The sequence below is a fragment of the Dunckerocampus dactyliophorus genome, chromosome 2, assembly GCF_027744805.1.
Source record: "Dunckerocampus dactyliophorus isolate RoL2022-P2 chromosome 2, RoL_Ddac_1.1, whole genome shotgun sequence".
Lineage (NCBI taxonomy): Eukaryota > Metazoa > Chordata > Actinopteri > Syngnathiformes > Syngnathidae > Dunckerocampus > Dunckerocampus dactyliophorus.
This window is the reverse complement of record NC_072820.1, coordinates 12,031,316-12,050,612: the sequence shown is the minus strand read 5'-3', so window position 1 is coordinate 12,050,612 and position 19,297 is coordinate 12,031,316. Positions and strand designations below refer to the sequence as shown.

The following is a 19,297-nucleotide window of genomic DNA, read 5'->3' as shown; positions in this document are numbered from 1 at the left end:
CAACTATTTCAACTTTCTTCTTGTAAATTTTTTTCTTGTGATTATAACTTTATTCCCATAATATTAAGATTTTATTGTCGTGACATAACTTTTTTGCAACCAAATTTGAGAAAAAAATTGTTGCTTTGTTTGTTTCTCATAATATTACTTCTTATTAAAAATAACTTTTTAAAAATATTTTTTTCATTTTTAAAATATTGTATTGATTTTTTTATATATAACCTTATTCTCCTAAAATTACAACTATTTTGCATTAGATAACAACTTTTTTTGTCTAATAGTTTGACTTTATTTTCCTAAAATGATTGCTGAATTTTCCATTTTTGCTGGTGTTTTTTAAATTGATTTTAGTTTTCTTTTTAAATTATGTTTTTAAAATGTGGGGCCAATAAAAATACAGCTGCGGGCCCCGGCCCTAGATAGACCCTATGTTCCCAACTTCCCAAAGTAGAATACGCAAATAGTCATGAGGGGTATGAGAAGAAAAATGAAAAACAGCGTGACTTGGTGGCTGAAAGCCAGAGTTACGCAGTGCACTTGAATGCCTCATCATGTGAACTGCAAGAGTAGGGGGTACATCAGGTCAGACGTCTGAAGAGGTACGGGACTGTGAAAAGTTTGGGAAACACTGCTAAAGTTTATGAATAATTTAGAACCTTTTGTCCAAAATGCAAAATGATAATGAACCAATCATGTACTGTATGAATAAGTCTTTTGACACTTGAAATGATACCCATTTAGCAACTAAAAGCACCAGCTTACACTCAAAATGTTGACAGGGTATGAATAGTTTGGGGATTATTTGTATGTTATTGTTATTGTTATTGAATATTCGGCAATATATCGGAATATTCTTAAGTCTGCTTTATTGACGGCTAAGTCTCCTCTTGCTTGTGCTCGACGATTACTGTTATCCTACAGAAAAGTCTTCACAGCTGATCTCACCTGTCCCTGCTCAGTGATGTCAAACGGCTTTCCTGCCTGCTGATGTCAGTGGGCCGTTCCTGCGTCGGTGAGTCACACACTTTGCTGTGTTGTGTGGATACGCAATTTGTGAGGCAGAGTATTATTTGTGGCATCCACCCTTGTTGCTATCTGATTTACTAGGTCTGTCACATTATGGGCTTGGAGTGTGTGTGTGTGTGTGTGTGTGTGTGCACGTGTGTATGTGTAGGCAGTGTGGAGAGCTTTATATAGCCACGCTTATCCAGGAAGGAGGAATGCCCTGGATGCCACTGACCATATTTGAACACTGAGTCTGCTGCAGAGTGCACGCAGCAAAGCGAAACTGAGACACACTCACTCACCTCCCAGCAGTTTGTGTGCGTGTGTTGTAGTTGTACTGCTTCTCCACTAGTAGGCAATGTAACACTTTGCGCTACACAGCTAGGCCATGCCTCCGACACACAGTAACCCCCCCCCCCCTCTTTTTCCAGCACTTTCTGGTTTCTTCTCAGTGACAACTACCCAGCTGACTTACCCACTGACTGGACACACGCTCTCATCTTTACTCCTCATCTTCTGCGTCCAAAGGTCACGGCACGGGTCGAGCGTGCACACTTTTGGGGGGAGAGTGTGTACGCTGGAGTGTGTGTGTGCGTGTGTGTGTGTGTGTGTGTGAGCCAGTATGCCATGTCGTCCCCTGGCTCGTCGTTTGTGCAGATAAAGCACGAGGACCTGCTCTTCTATGAGAACTGCGGAGGAGGCAGCTTTGGGAGCGTCTACAGGGCCCAATGGATATCTCAGGACAAGGAGGTGGCAGTGAAGAAGCTTCTGAAGATTGATAAAGAGGTAGGACACACTCACTCCTAAGGAGACATTTAGCGGCAGCTACAAAGCGTAAAATCATCAAAAGTCCAAAACTGAGCCAGAATCCAACTTCCAAAAAACCTCCTCCTCCCCTGTTGTGTTTATCTTATACATACCTCTCTGTACCCCCCCCCCCCATCTCAACTCTTTGTGGATGAAGACATTATAAATTCCCAGCAGTCTTTTCAGGTTCCTCCTATTGTGCATTAGTGTGTTCATTTGGGTCACGCCAACTTCATATTTGTGTTGCCCCAGCATGGTAATCCACTCACAATTTCCAGTCATGCTATTAATATCAGAATAGTAGCGAGGTCGTTAACCTCCCCTGTCAGGAAGTTGGCTGACCTGTGGGTGAAAGGGGCATGGTGTTGGCATTGTTGTGGCATCATAAGGAAACAGTGTGATTTATCGTCAATACTTGCTTCTTTCTTATTTCTCACCCGTGTTAAAACACAAGCAGGGCGGGTGGGCCGATGTGGAAAAGAGTGTGCATGCAGGTCATGCATCAGTGCGGACTAATGGAAGGAATCCCTGAATCACATTCCTGCAAGCCTTAAAGTTGATTGGTGTTTGTTTTTGTGTGCAATATCCCAGCTTAGGTTCGAAATCTGCGCTCTATGTCTGCAAATTAGAAAAGCACACTGCAAAAAACTGAAATCTCCATCCATCCATCCATTTTCTATACCGCTTCTTCCTCGTTAGGGTCGCGGGGGCATGCTGGAGCCTATCCCAGCTGACTTCGGGCGACAGGCGGGGTACACCCTGGACTGGTCGCCAGCCAATCGCAGGGCACATATAGACAAACAACCATTCACACTCACATTCATACCTATGGACAATTTAGAGTCTCCAATTAACCTCACCTGCATGTTTTTGGAATGTGGGAGGAAGCCGGAGTACCCGGAGAAAACCCACGCGCACACGGGAAGAACATGCAAACTCCACACAGAAATGCCCAGGGGAGAATCGAACCCGGGTCTTCCCGATCTCCAAGCTGTTACTGCGCTGGCCAACGTGCTAACCACTAGACCACCGTGCGGCAAAAAACTGAAATCTAAGCAAGATAAATGAAGTAAAAGTACTTATTACATCTATTTTTATTACATCTAATTAAAAAAAACAAAAAGAATGTACAGTTGTCCCTCGGCAATTCGTGGTTCGAATTTTGCGGCTTCACTCCATCACGGTTTTTCAAAAATATATGAATTAATAAATCATGCTGAGTCATAGTTGAATACGGCCGATTAGGCAAAAACTATGCATATTGAAGCAAATTGTATATATATTGCCTAAATTAAGCATTTTCAAGCAGAAAAATGGCAAAATTGACTAAAATACAAATATAAGGCATTGAGAATACACATTCAACGATGCTGTGAATGATATGTAGTATTTACACTGGTCACTAGTTGTCAGAAATGTTACTGTAATGTTCGGTGAGACGCACCACACTTGATTGCCGGAACAACAGGCTTTTAGTGCAGGTTTGAATGATCTCACAACAGGCACAACAATCCCTAATAAAAACAGGAACCTCAACATCACTTCCTGTTTGCCTGCCACCCCCTCCCCAGGGGAACACATTTATAGCAACACACACAAGCATGAGTCTTATTTATGTCTTAAATGGCTCATTTACTCTTATTATGTCTTGTTATTTAATCTCTAGCAGGCTCTAATCACGTTCAAAACGGTATGTATTCATCCATTTTCTATGCCGCTTGTCCTCACTAGGGTTGGGGGAGTATGCTGGAGCCTATCCCAGCTGACTTTGGGCAAGATGTGTACATTCTGGACTGGTCGCCAGCCAGTTGCAGGGCAACCATTCACACTCACATTCATATCTATGGGAAATTTAGAGTCTCCAATTAACCTAACATGCATATTGTCGGAATGTAGAGTGCTGGAGTACCCGGAGAAAACCCACACACACACGGGGAGAACATGCAAGCTCCACACAAACGGAGATTTTAACCCAGATCTTCCCGATCTCCTGACTGTGTGGCCAACATGCTAACCACTAGGCCACCGTATTTAAAAAATATAAAAAAATATTTAGAAGGTTGTAAACAGGTTTTCTATGCCACGAAACCAATTAAGTGTCGTCACCAGCTATGCGAGTATTAATAGACGACGTCCTGCTGCAAAAGACCCCCTGAAAACAGGTCCGGTTGCGACCCACCAGTTGGGAATCACTGCTTTAAAGGATTTAAATTCCCAAAATATAATTAGTATTTGATAGTAGTTTCAAAAAGACTCATTAAAACTGTTGAAAAAAATATTACCATTAAAATGTAGTAGTATTACAGATGTTTTTGTGAAGCGTACACTTTGAGTCTGAGGTTTTTGTTTTTTTAAAATCTCACACTGTCAAAAAAAGAAATCACTAAAATATAAAGGGTTCTTGCTGTGCACATGTACCACCTATACACAGTTTCATGTAAATGTAAATATGGTCATCCTGCACGATCCAGCCCTGCACACTGCTCGGGCTCAACCTCGCAACCACACATCCCCACCGATTGAGTGTGTAGCGTTCTAGCTGGTGGGCTAAAATAGAAGCCCAGGTTATCAAACCACTCACCAGCGCGGCGACTCTTAAGGCCTCGAGGAGTGAACTTTACTAACCAACTATCACTCAGCTACACTAGCTTGCATCTGTTACACTCATCAGTGGAGTCATTTTTGCATAATCCTGCTAATCCTGTGGTGGTTTATATGGGCTGCATTGCACATTAATAAGTGGAACACGATGGGCTGAAAACCCTGCAACTCCTGCAAAATGACATGAATAACAAATGTGCAGGCGTTAACTGCATTTTTTTGGTGCTATTTAGCAGAATGGTTATGTTGCCCGGCAACAGTCCCGTATTTTACTTTGGAGTGAGACTGTTTGGATTAACATCCTGTGTGTCACTGTGGTGCCGGGACGTAACTGTGTTGTAAAGGAGGAAGTTCAGACATGTCACAAGTTAATGATTAAACTTGTAACTTGACTAACTTGTGGACGCTCACAATGATTTACACTTTATTATCTCAAAGATCAGCTTTCTTCACTGCAGTCACAGGATAAGAGGTTGAAACGTCTCTCTCTCTCTCTCTCTCTCGCCTCCTCTCTTGGCTCGTCTTCTCATCCAGGCTGAGATTCTCAGTGTCCTGAGTCATAAGAACATCATTCAGTTTTATGGAGCTGTGCTGGAATCTCCCAACTATGGCATCGTCACAGGTCAGACTAGTGTGTGCGTGTGTGTGTGTGTGTGTGTGTGTGTGTGTGAGTGAGTGAGCTAAGCATCCTCGTAAGAAACCCAAGAGCCTGTTTTTACGACAAAGTAGTTGGAATTTGTACAAATATAATGCACCATATACAGTGGGAGGTTATATTTGTGGTTCATTAGGATTGCACAAGCATCACCGTCTATACATCTCCGAGCACAGTGGGACCTCTGTTAGCATGTTTTTTGGTTCACAAAATTTTGCCTCGGTTTGTGTACATTTCGGTTAGCGTACAATATGGCGCACATTTCGTTGTGACGTTTTGCAAAGTGACGTTACATGTTCACGTGCATTTCCGCTTTCTGAAGCGGATTAATTGTATTTGCATTGTTGCTTAGGAAATTGTTTTGGGTTAGAGTACATTTCAGTTAGTTGGACCTCCTGGAAAGGATTAATGACGCTAACCAAGGTTTCACTGTAAGATTAAATACAAAATAATATTAAAACATGCCAAATTAAAAAAAAAAATACAAATATGACAAATAAATGAATAAAGAATATACAAATATGGGCCTTTTGATGAATGAAAATATATACTTGATTATAATATTGTTTCATAGTCAGCTCACACTTGGTTTTCATTTTCCTTTTTCTACGATGAATGCTGCAATAACATTTTTTAAAACGCCATAAAATACTTATTTATTCATATAATATGTACAATTATAACTAATACTAGAGGCCTTTGGCCTACGCTACGCTACACTCCGGCCTCACGATGGTATCCATGATTCCAATTTGGGCTAATTTGGTTAAAGTTTGTACGGCGGGTTTGTCAGAATATGAGCCCTGATCTGCACCCCGTTCTAAGCCAAATAGCAGCCTTCCTCTGCGTTTTAGAACATGGACTACGCTGACTTTTTTGTTCATACCGTCCCATACCGTACAAACATTTTCCACCAGGTTATACCAAATTTTTCGCTGGTCCTGACGCATCTGCAAATTTTTGTTCATGTTTCGTACCCCCAAATGGGCGACATGATACATTTTTATTTCATTATACAATTTTCAGTATTCAGACCTATGAAATGGAGAAAAGTTTAAAAATAAGTTCATTTTTAGATGTTTTTTTTTTCTTTAGATGTGATCCTTAACGAATGCAGAATCAATGGATCCAATACACTGTTTGGCAGTACTACAATGCTTACAATGATTAGCTTAGCAACCTGCTTATCTTTTTTTGAAGATCATTTTATGATAGTAAATTGTCTTTCATCCCAAACTGTTTTGAAATGATGCCAAATGCAATGATTTTCTTTACAAGATGTAGCGTCCGCTGAATATTTACGTAGTATGTTGTGCGAGGATGTCATTTTGAAGATGTAGATAGATAGATTGACACCTGTTGTACAATGACATATCTAATGTGCTCTACAAATTATGAGAACATTTAAGTTGACACATGACAATAAAGAAAGAAGTGTGGGGTTTTTTTTGTTTTGTGAAAAGACATGTTCACATGCACTGCAGTTGTGCGTGTTCACAAGTAACTCTTTGACTTGTTGCTGCATTTCCTGGCAGGACATTTGGAAACTGATAGCAGCATATTGTAATAAGAAAAGACTATTAAATAGCATCAAGTGTTATGTCATCTTGGTGGGCTGGGAGGTTAATGCTGGGTTTTGTGTCTATGTAAGTAATGTAAGTGGGCTGTGTGTGTGTGTGTGTGTGTGTGCATGTGTGCGTGCAGAATATGCCAGTGGCGGGTCTCTGTATGAGTACCTGTCCAGTGAGCAGAGTGAGGAGATGGACATGGAGCAGATCATGACGTGGGCCATACAGATAGCTAAAGGTATGACATGATTCTTTCAAAAATGACTAATATTCATGCATTCTTCATTATACTGTAATCTTACAACAAGAAAGCACATGATATTAAAGGTCCCCTATTATGAAAAATTGACTTTTTAATGATGCTATAAGAGTAATATGTGTCCCTTGAGCCTGTTTATGAGCACCAAACTGAGCTGAGAAAAATCTATCATCTCCCTCACTTGTTTGCTCCACTTTTTGGAGAGGAGGTGCACAACCGCGCTTCACGGAGCAACACACACTGTTCCAGACTGGGGTGGACAAATACTGCTCATGAGCATTAAAGCCACAGACACATGTGTTCTTAGGAAAAGTACTTTTAAAAATGCCTAAATTCCAGCATGAAAGCTATATTTTTGGTAATGCACATCTAATACCTTATTATGGGACCTCTCAGACTTATTTAAAATTGTTAAACAGTCTAACGTGGGACTATTAAGTATTTAAAGCTCACATGTATCAGATATTTTCTTTTATTTACAATAAATCAATAGTTAAACTACAAATCTCTAAAGTCTGAATGCCCCTGAGGTTATACATTTTAGGAATTTTGACACAATTTTGGTTAAAGAATGTGCCTGTACGTTTTAGCCATTGTCAGATATGATGTCAACATATAGCATGAGAGCACCGGCTTCAAGATAAGATCACATTGGGGACATTCCACTGATGCAGTATAAAATGTACATATAAACAGGACAAAAATAAAAATGAAATGAAAGAAGGATGAAAGTTATCCAATAAAGAGAAAAAATGACAGGATATACAGATAATTGACCATTGTGTGTAAAGTCTTATGCTGTTATTAATGCTTATTCTCCTCCATTAGGGATGCACTACCTCCATGCAGAAGCTCCCATCAAAGTCATCCACAGAGACCTCAAGTCACGCAATGGTAGTGCAGCTTTTATTTGCTTTTACACTTGCAGACATGTAACCTGTTGTTTCTTACAGTGGTCATGACGGCAGACAGAGTGCTCAAGGTGAGTTCAAAAGTCACACTGATTTTGTTACTGAACCACGTCATTGATGGGGTTTTTTTTTACCCACCATTGCAGATTTGTGACTTCGGAGCATCAAAGTTCTTGTCCCATACTACCCACATGACGGTGGTGGGCACCTTTCCCTGGATGGCTCCGGAGGTTATTCAGAGCCTGCCTGTTTCTGAGACCTGTGATACTTACTCCTATGGCGTGGTGAGACCAGCATGTGCCTTTGCCGGTGCTTTTAGTGCTTGTATTTAGACAAAGGGTTTATCAAGTAGGTGTTAATTGGGATACACTCATTTTTGCTAATGACTTAGTGTCAATTTAAGGAGACAACAAATGGTTACTTGCTTAAAAGGAAAAAAGAAAGAAAAATCAGTGTGTATGGCCTCCTAGTGCCCGTACGCAATCCTTTTTACAAAAGTGTATTTTTCAGAGTGACCAAACATCCTGTTTTCCCAAGACGTGTTCTGTTTTCATGTCCTGCTCCGGCCGTCCTGTTTTTTTTTAAGTGATGAAAATGTCCTGGTTTTCATTGTTTTTCATTGAGCCATTAAATTGACTGAATTTGCTAATCTAGCTAATGTTATTTGATTATTAAGAAACATTATTTCGATCATTATTTCATCCCAGGAAATGCAGCTATTTTTGCACCATTGAAACTTATCAAAGAGATATTATTTTAGGCACAATAAAACATGTTGAGTGACCTCTGAGGAGCCTATCTGCATTTGTTTGTTTGGTTATAGAGTATTTTGTAGGGGTGTCGCGAGATCTCGTGTAAACTTGAAAAGCTGTATCGTGAGAACAGGGCAGCCAGAAGCCAATCAGACTGTGAACTATGGCATCGCTACTATGAATGATAATACAGTAAGATGGAATATGGCCGTGTGGAAGGCATTATTGGAAGCGCACATTAAGTGCTTTAGGCACACCTTGCAATCCAACCTACCTCAGCGTCAGCGAGTGACATCTGAGTTAAAGCAGCTGCTTGCTACTTGTTGGTGTCCAAGTAGAAGCTGTAGTAATTCTACATTTGATCAATTTTACTTAAGATTTGTCAAATCAGCCATGTAGATGTTCAGACTTGTCTGCACCCTTAATCACAGAGCGCTTCAATTGACGCTCATTGCATTTGGCTCTGTGCCAACTTTCAAGTACTGGCAACTTTCAAGTACGCATGTGCACATGAAGTGATTTTACCCTTCCTCTCTGTAAAGCACTTTGAATTACCTTGTGGATGAATTGTGCTTTATAAATAAACTTGCCTTGCCTTGCCTTGGCAATCACCAGTTCCGTTTCATAACACACGTCATACAAGATCCATCCATCTTCTTCCGCTTATCCGGGTGCGGGTCGCAAGGGGGTCGAAGTCCAGACATCCCGGTCTCCGGGCACCTCTTCCAGTTCCACCGAGAGGACACCAAGGCGTTCCCGGCCAGCTGTGAGACATAATCCCACCAGGGTGCCCTATGTCTGCCCCGGGGCCTTCTCCCGGCTGCGCATGCCCAGAACACCTCACCACGGAGGCGTCCGGGAGGCATCTAGACTAGATGCCCGAGCCACCTCGACTGGCTCCTCTTGCTGTGAAGGAGCAGCGGCTCTACCCTGAGCCCCTCCAGGATGACTGAGCTCCTCACCCTGTCTCTTAGGGTGAGTCCAGCCACCCTACAGAGGAAATGCATTTCAGCCGCTTGTATTTGCGTTCTTGTTCTTTCGGTCATGACCCAAAGCTCATGACCATAGGTGAGGGTGGGAACATAGATTGACCGGTAAATTGAGAGCTTTGCCTTCCGGCTCAGCTCTCTCTTCACCACGACGGTCCGGTACAGCGACCGCATTAATGCAGACACTGCGCCGACCAGGCTCCTGCTCCGGTTGTACAAGGACCAAATGGCATGTAGTAGCACACCAATCCCGTACTCCTGGAGCACCCCACACAGGACACCGCAAGGGACACGGTTGAATGCCTTTTCCAAATCCATTGGGCAAACTTCGATGTACCCTCCAGTACCCTTGCAAGGGTGTAAAGCTGGTCCAGTGTTCCGCGACCAGGATGAAAACCAAATTGCACCTGCTGCAGCTGAGGTTTGACTAACTGTCATACCCTTCTCTCCAGCACCCTGGAATAGACTTTCCCAGGGAGGCTGAGGAGTGTGATCCCCCTGTAGTTGGAACACACCCTCCAGTCACCCTTCTAGAAAAGGGGGACCACCACCCTGGTCTGCCAATCCAGAGGTACTGTTCCCGACTTCCATGCAATGTCGAAGAGACGTGTCAGCCCAGACAGTCCCTCAACATCCAGAATTCAGGAAGAGATCCATGTCAATAATTTAGAGACATGGTTGCTATATTTAGCCATTAAGGGCGTGCATATAAGTGTTTCTTGCGTCATGCATTTATTTGGTAATTAAATACAAGCCATCAACAAAGGTGAAGAATCCGCTGAACAGGCAAGCGGGAGCGAGCTCGATCTCCACGTGCAATGCACATCTGAAAGCTGTAAAAAAAAAAAAACCCTCTACAATGCAACCCATTGCAACCCAACACAGCCAAGAAAGTAGAGTTTGGACACAATCTTCCTTCGCCTTGCTGCACCGTGCCTTTCTGGCAAAACACGCACTGTTGTGTGGCGCAGGGGCCATTTGTGGAACACGGCTCATTGCAGACATAAACAGAAACCTAGGAAAAGTGGAAAAATAGATCATGTACCTAGGAAAGGCTCAAATGTTGACCCACCAGTTGAGAATAACTGCTGTAGACAATTGTTTTTCAGTGTTTTGATGGGAACGATAACACAATTATTTACATTTTGAAACTTTTACTTACAAAACTAATGGATTTGGTGCGTTCAAAGACCGTGGAAAAAAGTGGGACGGGTCGCCACTTGCAACAAACAACATATACATGCAAAAACAGTGGGATTTCTAACTGGATATTATTTTTCATAGAAATAATGACCCATATTCCAAAATTGTTGTACATTTAAATACAATAATTTGATGTAGTCATCTACAAATTCATTTTGTAAGTGTTTTTATTTTTTTTATTTTTATCATTGCGCTTGAAAGTTTAGACTGCCCCCCTGGTACACACCACAACTCAAAGTTCAGAGCATTTTATTCAAAACAGGCTGATGATGTTTGAGGAGTGGTATATTTTTACATTGATGCTATATAAATAAACACACAGTATGAGGTCAGATTTTTAGCTTGTATTTACTTTTTACTAAAAGACTCCTGAGAGTCATTGTACATTTTGAGGGAAAAATGAGGCCCTGGGCAAAGGTTTTTTGTTTTTTTTTTTAAATTTTGATCCCGGGTAAATGAGAAAGGTTCCTGCAGTGTTTCCAAAACTGCGCCTAAATCTTGGATCTTGCACATTTATCTTGATCTGCATCAAAATTGTTTGTATTCTTCCTTCCAAACACTTCTTTTTGAGGAAGCAGATTTGGGTAACCTTGTTAGACAATGGGTGATGAAAACGTACCTCCTTTGGGAGGGTGTCCGCCTGTAATTATCTGTAGTGCCATTCCAGTTGCAAACGATGCATTGACGTTGCTGTGAAAGGACCAACCCAGTCTGCTTTGTGACCAGGTGCTCTGGGAGATGCTGACTCGTGAAGTACCTTTCAAAGGCTTTGAAGGGCTGCAGGTTGCATGGCTGGTGGTGGAGAAACAAGAGGTGCACACACACACACACACACACACACACACACACACACACACACATATACACGGTGAGCATGTGTAATAGAGCCACCTGAGTTTGAGGAGGCTGCAGCAACAATGCAGTGCTCTCATGATTTCCACTGTGAGCTCGTGAAGCCGGCTGTGTATTTTTAGTGGTGATGTCAGTCGAGGCCTGCTGGATACACAAGTAGTGGCACTCACACGGAGTCCACAACTTTGACAACACGGGGCGAAAAAAAGACATATGCCGGTGATAAGCAGGTTGATGCTTACGCTGCTGACGTGTTTTACTCGAATTGTCCCTACAACCAGTAAAGACACTCTTAGAAACACATGCGCACACACACGCACACACACACACGATGGAGGGCAACAAACAACTCACAGAACATGATTCCAGTGTAGCTGTTGGCTAATCTCCAAATTCTCTCCCTAAATAACTCCCCCCCACCACCACCCTTTTTCCCAGTGTCTCTGTCCGTCCATCGCTCCCCCACCACTCTCCCCTCCTGACCCTCTCACTTGATCTCGCTCTCCACGCAGAGTGGCCGATATTTTAAGATTAATCTCCAGAGAAAAGAGTTTCCATTTACTGCAAGCTACTATGGAACTGTCTGGGCTCATTCAGAGCTTCTTCTTCTTTTTTTTTTTTTTGTTACAGAGGACGTTAATTTTAATGGATGCTCACTTTTATATGTGTTGACATGTCATGTTAAATATGTGAGTAGTATCTCACAAAAGCCAGCAATCATTTTTTTATTATTGTATATCTTGTGAAGGGACAATACTATAGGAGTTCAACTTGGATATACTTTACAATAGTCAGTGTCCAGCTTATATAGTATTAATACTGTAAATATACTATCCACTGAAATTGAGTCAACACACAGCCATTGTTGTCTAAAAAGGATGCGGAGGGCCCCACTGACTAGGTTTGCCATGGGCCCCCAAATGACTAAATAAGCCCCTGGGGGCATTAAAAGTGAAAGGCAGGAAGTGTTTCTTGCATTGTGCATTTATTGGGTAATTAGATACAAGCGGTCCACAAAGGTGAAGGGTCCACCGCGCAGGATCTCCACCTCTGATTGTGAAGCAGACACACTTCTCCTTTGCACGTGCCTTCCTGGTGAAACACACATGGGTGTTTAAAGTGTGGCCCGGGGGCCATCTGTGGAACGTGGCTCATTGCAGAAATAATATAAGATAATAATAACAGACAGGCTAAATTGCCTTTGAGGAAATACATGTTACAAACGCCAGTTCCGCCTCTTTACAGAGTGAAAGATGACATCTTAAAGGAAATATTGCATTATGATATATTGTAATTTATTATTATATATTATACTAGGGTTTATTTGGTCTCAAAAAATGTAGAGAATGATGTTGTTAGCGCCAATTTGTGGGCCAACAAGCATTTCAAACCCCCCCCCTGCATGGATATGTGACTTGCTAATAAAAGTTAGTTTGTCCACTCATATTTTTTTATTATACTTTTCTTCAAATTAATGTCAAAATCTTGTTTTGTCTCGTTCTCGTGGACGCAATCTCGTGTCTCGTCTTATCTCGCGAGTTGGGTGTCTCGTGACACCCTGACTGCTCACACTAAATATTGACACTTCCTGTGAGACATTTATTGTGAGGTGTGCTCACTTGTGTTGCCGGCTCTTTAGACAGTAATGGCTGCGTGTTCACTCATTTTCAGTGGATGATAAATCAGCACTCCTATACAAGCTGTACACTGACTACTCTAAATTATATCCACGTTTCATTTCTGTAGTATTATCTCTTGAGAAGCTATCATAAAAAGGCCCCGGATTGAATAAAACAACTGATTGATCAGCTTATCAGTTGCTGTTGTGTGTTTGTGTTTAGAGGCTTACCATTCCCACCAGCTGTCCAGCAAGTTTTGCAGAGCTGATGAGGAAGTGTTGGCAAGCTGAACCAAAGGTAAACTCATGTACAATACAGTGACTTATTGAAACATATCCGATTGCTAATAAAAAGAGATATTTATTTTGAACGCACATGTTCTCAGGAGCGTCCACAGTTTAAACAGGTGCTGGTAACCTTGGAGACCATGGCTAACGACAGTCGGCTACCTGACCAGTGCAACTCCTTTCTACATAACAAGGACCAGTGGAGGTACATGCACACGCACACTAATGCAGGGAGTACGACAGAACCTCTGCAGTCGTACAATTTGGAATTTGAACAAAATTTGGGGAAAATGATGCCTTTAAATGACCACCTTTACAGTGGTTTACTTCTTTTTACACTTTGCACTAAAATGCATGAGGTGCACCTGCAGCACAACTCATGTCTGAGTTGGCCTTAAGGTTAAAATTGAGTTTTTTTATTGTACATGGCATCTTGATGTGAATGACATCAATAAAATGTTGTAAAGTTAATAAAGGTTTTATGACGAGAACAGGTTTACCTTGGTATGGATTATTGCCACTGCTTCCTATTGGAATTAAGAAAACACGACTAGCTGTTTACATCTTGCAACGCTCATCGTCCCACACACACACACACACCCTCATATACAAGTAGAAGCCTGTGGGGTTGTAAAGGCTGAAAAGCTCAGGAGGACTGACCCTCAACTCTGCTTCAGTCTATAATAAGCCTTCTGCTAAGTGTCCACGCTTGAGATTCCTCTGCTCCCCCTGTTGTTCTGGCTCCACTAGAGGGAGGAAGAAGCAGCAGGAAGGGAAGCAGTGCTAACAAGAAAATGTTGAGAGCAGGAGGAAAACTGTGAGAAGTAATTGTGGACAGATAAGGGATGACGAAGAGCGACAGGAAAGGAGGCGTAAAGGAAGGACAGCTACTGGGAAGAACAGAGGATGAAGATTTTATCACCAACGCTTCTAGTGACCTCTTGTGGTGTTAGATAGTATTGCAGCCAAAAAGAGAACGCATACACTACTGTGACCCCTTATTTCCCCATTCATTTTAACGCTTCACCTTTGAAAGCCATGTTGGCTTCCAACATTGTGGGAAAAATTTGTGCCCTTTTTCTGTTCCCTGTGCACAAAGCAAGGTCCATAAAGGAAGGCTTGGATGTGTTTGGTGGGGATAAACTTTGACATTAACTCACAAAGTTTGTGTATAAAGTCTGACCAGCAAAGTGCTTGCGGCTAATGGGGAGGATCCACCCCATATCTCCGTCCCGTTTACCTCTGTGTCCCAATATTGTCCATAATACTACTTAATAATAATAATAATAATACATAGCATTGCTGTAAGGTTGAGGTAGCATTCATGGATGTAAGACATGTATGACAGTTTTTTGTTTTATTGCACAATAGATTCCGATGACCAGTCAAATTGACTTCTATTGTTTCTGTCCAGTTAAAAGCCTCTATTGCTAAACTGACTACACATTTGGAAAGAAAAATACTATCTTATCTTTTATTATTATTATTTTTTAAATGAGCTTACAAAGCATAAAATATGCTTTCATTCTGTCTCTATTAAATTTTCACTTTTGGAATTTTTAAATGCGTGCTTGCTCATTTAGTTAAGTCATGCTAGACACGAAGGAGAAGAAGTATAGACTTGTTAGTAACTATAAGAAAAGAGCAGCTGTAGTTGCAGTGCGCCATCTAGTCGATTGAAATAATAAGGCATGTAATAATAAGAAGAAGTAAGTGAATAAATAAATTCAATGAAATCTAATAATAAGGCAGGACAAAAGCAAGGAAATAAACACAGTAGACAGGCTGGACTAAATAACATTAATAACATTTTAGCTCTACTGTAAGTGAGCTGTTGATGACCCGCTCACCATCTGGCGTTGCGTGGTCTGTACAAATACTCCAGGTGTGAAATTGAGTCCACCCTGGAGCGCCTTCGTAAGCTGGAGAGGGAGCTCTACTCCAAGGAGAAGGAGCTGGAGGAGCGTGAGAGGAGGCTACGGCTGTGGGAGGAGAGGCTGATGGAGCGGTCCAGCATGTCTCCCAGTCCCACCTCCTTACTGATGGATGGCTCCAGCATGTCGCCAGTGAGTCACGATGGTCATCATCACTTTTTAGGAAGACGTACTGTCATGTTCACCCCCACCTTTCTGTCTCAGCAGTTCTTCACACCGCTGTCCATCAGTTCCACTGGTTCTTCTTTCTTCCGTTCACACTCTCAAGACTCCAACAGTGCTGGGGTCAGCAGTGCGGGGGTCAGCTGCCTACTTCGCACTCTCAGCAACGGCGACAGCGAGAGGGGGAGTAGTGCTGTTCTGGAGAGGGGGGTGGGCTCTCTGGACAGCGGGCGGCTGCACGTCATGCTCCGAGGTTTGCAGGGGAGGTTCGGAGAGGAGGACAAGGAAGACGAGGGCACCCTGGAGGAGAAAGGTTGGGGTCAGAGAGATGAAGGAGGGAGCATGGAGGGAGGACGAGTGCAGGTGACACTCCGGAGCTTCCCAGGGGGGAGGCTGGAGAGGGAGGAGAGGACGTGGGAGGAAAAGGACATGGAGAGAGGGGGGATGCAGAGAAGCAGGGTGACCACCATCGTCAGAGGCTACTCGGGGGGGTTTGGAGAGGCAGAAGGCGAGAAAGAGGCAGAAAAAGTGGATGAGGGAGGACTAGAAGGAGGGAGGCTTCCAGCCATGTTTAAGGGTCTCCATGGTAGCTTAGGGGGCTTGGGGAACATGCTGTCCTTAGACATGGATGACATGGGGGAGATGGACGACATAGGGGACCTGGGGGTCATGAAGGTCAGAAGCGAGCTGGGGGTGAGGGGTCATAGGAGCGACATGGTGGTCCAGGGAGTCCGAGGCGACCTGAGCGAGGCCATCAGCCAAAAGATCAGAGGCGAGATGGGGGTGGTGGGTCACTCGGGGGTGCAGGTGAGCATGCGGGCCTCATCCAATCAGAACTCTGTGAAAAGCTGCAGCGTGCGACATGGTTCCAAAATCAACATGGCCACCGCCGCCATGGACATGATGGAGCTGGACTGGTCTGACAGCGATTAGGAGAGACGTGACGACACCAAGGCCGCACCACTGTTGGTCTTGACGTGCAAAAAAACACTTTTGTTCAAATGTTCTTTTTGTATCAAAGCAGTGTAGACTAAACCGTTGCGTACTGTATGTGCTGCCAAGTGGGAAGAAACACTTCACCTGTGTAATTTACTACTACATAACACACTGTAACAAGTGACTGACATTGTTTTTCTTGGCTTAGTACGTAGATTTTAGACAAACTGTGATGTTGTGTGGGAATTTTTGGCATTTTCATTTTTCAATAAAAAGACTGATACAAAACAACCATGCAGCTCAGGAGGCTCTTATTGGTAAGAACGCGGTCAAATTAAGTGCATAGCTGTAGACGCCCACGACGTACCCCACCGGGCATCCTCCAACTGATTCTATGCCTGCTGTACAGCCGAACATGTCAAGTCAAATGCTCTTGAGGTTGTACAATTTGGAAGTCAACTCGATCTGGGAAGCAAAGCTGCCGCAACGGTTTTTCTTTTCTTTTTCTTTTCTTCAAATTGCAAATGGGAACATTTCAACCAAAATATATAAATATATATATTATGGTAATGGTTATGGATTCAATTCATTTGAACATACATAAAAGTTACAGTGGATGAAGCAAAGCTTTTTTAATCCTACCCCCCATCCGTTCCACATCTATTGCAGTACATTTATTCACTTCCTGTATTCCACATGTGATTTGTTAATTCATAGAAGAGTGATGAGGTAATGTAACAATGTGATGGTGTAATCGTAAAGATTTTTTTCATAACAAATAGAAATCATATATAATAATTAGTGTAATAAGAAATGAATAATAATGAATAGAGACAAACCAGCTCAAGACTCTTCTTCCTTGTATTTTGCAAATATCAGCTGCTTGTATTGTGTTTTGAATTCGCTCATCTTGGTGCTTTGTTTGAGTTCCTTACTCAATCCCTTCCATAATTTAATTCCACATACTGAAATGCTGTGGGTTTTTAGCGTTGTTTTCACGTATAAGTGTTTCAAGTTTAGTTTTTCCTTAAGATCATATTTCTCCTCTCTTGTTGAAAAGTATTGTATGACATTTTTGGGTAACAGGTTATTGTTAGCGTTATGCATTATTTTAGCGGTTTGAAAATGTACTAAACCACCAAATTTTAATATTTGTGACTTTAAAAATAAGGGATTTGTATGTTCTCTATGTGCGGCATTATGAATTATCCTCACTGATCTTTTTTGCAGTACATTTAGCGAGTGAAGTTTACTTTTATACAGTAGTTATTACCCCATATCTCCACACAATAAGTTAGATATGGTAATACCAAAGAACAGTAAAAAGTGTGGAGTGATTTTTGATCAAGAACAAATTTTGCTTTTTTCAATATTGAAGTTTTTCTTGCCACCTTATGTTGTATATTTTTTATGTGAGATTTCCAGCTCATATTTTCATCTATTATGATCCCCAGAAATGTATTTTTGTTCACCCTTTCAACGTCCACTCTGTCTGTTTGTATTTGGTCGTATGTGTCCTTTCTGCTATTACCAAATAGCATTATTTTAGTTTTACTTAAGTTCAAGGATAATCTGCTTTTATTAAACCATCTTTTTAATATGGCCATTTCATCCGTGACTTTTTAATTAGCTCTTGTGTACTTTCCCCAGAACAAAAGGCAGTAGTATCATCCGAAAATAATACCAACTTCAAGTCTTTCGTCACTTTACAGATGTCACTGATATACAAGTTGAACAGTTTTGGTCCCAGTATTGACCCCTGGGGTAAATATAACCACCAATCGTGGTTTAAAAGAACAGATTGTACACAAAAATGTCACAATTACACCCAATTAAACGGCATAAAAATCGTTATAAATTGTCATTCAGCCTGAATAAAATACCTGCCGTTCATGGTTGTCACTCATCGCTGTCATGTATTCACGTACATGTCTGTAGCGCTACACATAACACAACAACATTCTCAAGAGAAGTCATTATGTGGTTATGATAGGCTATACATTCAATGGTAGCTAACATTAGTAGCTAAACGCTGTCAGATTGACATCATTAGGTGACAACAAACATAACTAGTGTGCATGAGTGTGTTACGTGGGGCCTGTATCTGTGCTTGTAGTATGTTCAAATGTTGGCGCCCTATAGGGAGCGAGAGGCACCCATTGCATACAGCGCCCTTTAATGTTAAGGTTAACTTATTTTTACACTTGTATGAAAATTAAGAATGTTATCGTGTTATCTGAGAATGCCATAAATTGCATGTAAAGTTAAAAAAAGGTTTATGATAGTGACAGTTTTGGAGATTTGGACAGAATTTTCATTATTACTTAGAGGTTTCATTGTATATGTAGCATAAAAGTCAAACAATTAGGTTCCTATTCTAAGGTCGTGTCTAATTGAACTGAATGCTAACTTCTTAATAGGGGAAGAATGCAATACCAATAGTTGCGTCACGTCACACGCTGAGAAGCAGAGCCACTCCAGCCAGGACCCACTTGGCGGGTCGCTCTCTTGTCTTCAAGCTCAGAGTCCAAACATACGTGGGCCCTCTGATCTTGGTCTTGTAGAGAGGACACTCATAGATGTTCCTGGTCTCCTGGCGGTCGTTGGGCACCGCTCGGACAGAGATGACAGGCATGGCAGGTGTCAGCTCCTTCAAACGAGCTTCAGTGATCACTCCGGCCTGAGTATCCCATCTGGCTCCTGTGAAGATGATGAGAAAATGACCCAAATATGACACAAAATGATGCAAGGAAGCAG

At 42.0% G+C, this 19,297-nt stretch overlaps 2 protein-coding genes across 3 annotated transcripts in view; one reads left to right on the top strand and one right to left on the bottom strand.

Moving 5' to 3' along the window:
• The first annotated feature begins 155 nt into the window (after positions 1-155).
• On the top strand, positions 156-16,966 carry LOC129170887 (mitogen-activated protein kinase kinase kinase 20-like). 2 transcript variants are annotated; one of them, XM_054758999.1, is made up of 11 exons: positions 156-1,791; positions 4,948-5,035; positions 6,773-6,874; positions 7,724-7,789; positions 7,849-7,877; positions 7,953-8,090; positions 11,477-11,563; positions 13,444-13,518; positions 13,607-13,713; positions 15,394-15,574; positions 15,647-16,966. In XM_054758999.1, the coding sequence occupies exons 1-11, from the start codon at positions 1,633-1,635 to the stop codon at positions 16,535-16,537; spliced, it is 1,923 nt and encodes a 640-aa protein (XP_054614974.1). In that variant the 5' UTR covers positions 156-1,632; the 3' UTR covers positions 16,538-16,966. The 2 variants fall into 2 exon arrangements, with proteins under 2 accessions (XP_054614974.1, XP_054614981.1); XM_054759006.1 differs by having other exon boundaries at positions 191-1,791; positions 15,650-16,963.
• Positions 15,142-19,297, bottom strand: part of dnah9l (dynein, axonemal, heavy polypeptide 9 like) — a 44,032-nt gene continuing 39,876 nt past the window's right edge. The window contains 1 exon segment of the mRNA XM_054758986.1: positions 15,142-19,240. Within this exon segment, the coding sequence (XP_054614961.1) occupies positions 18,993-19,240 (248 nt within the window). The 3' untranslated portion in view covers positions 15,142-18,992.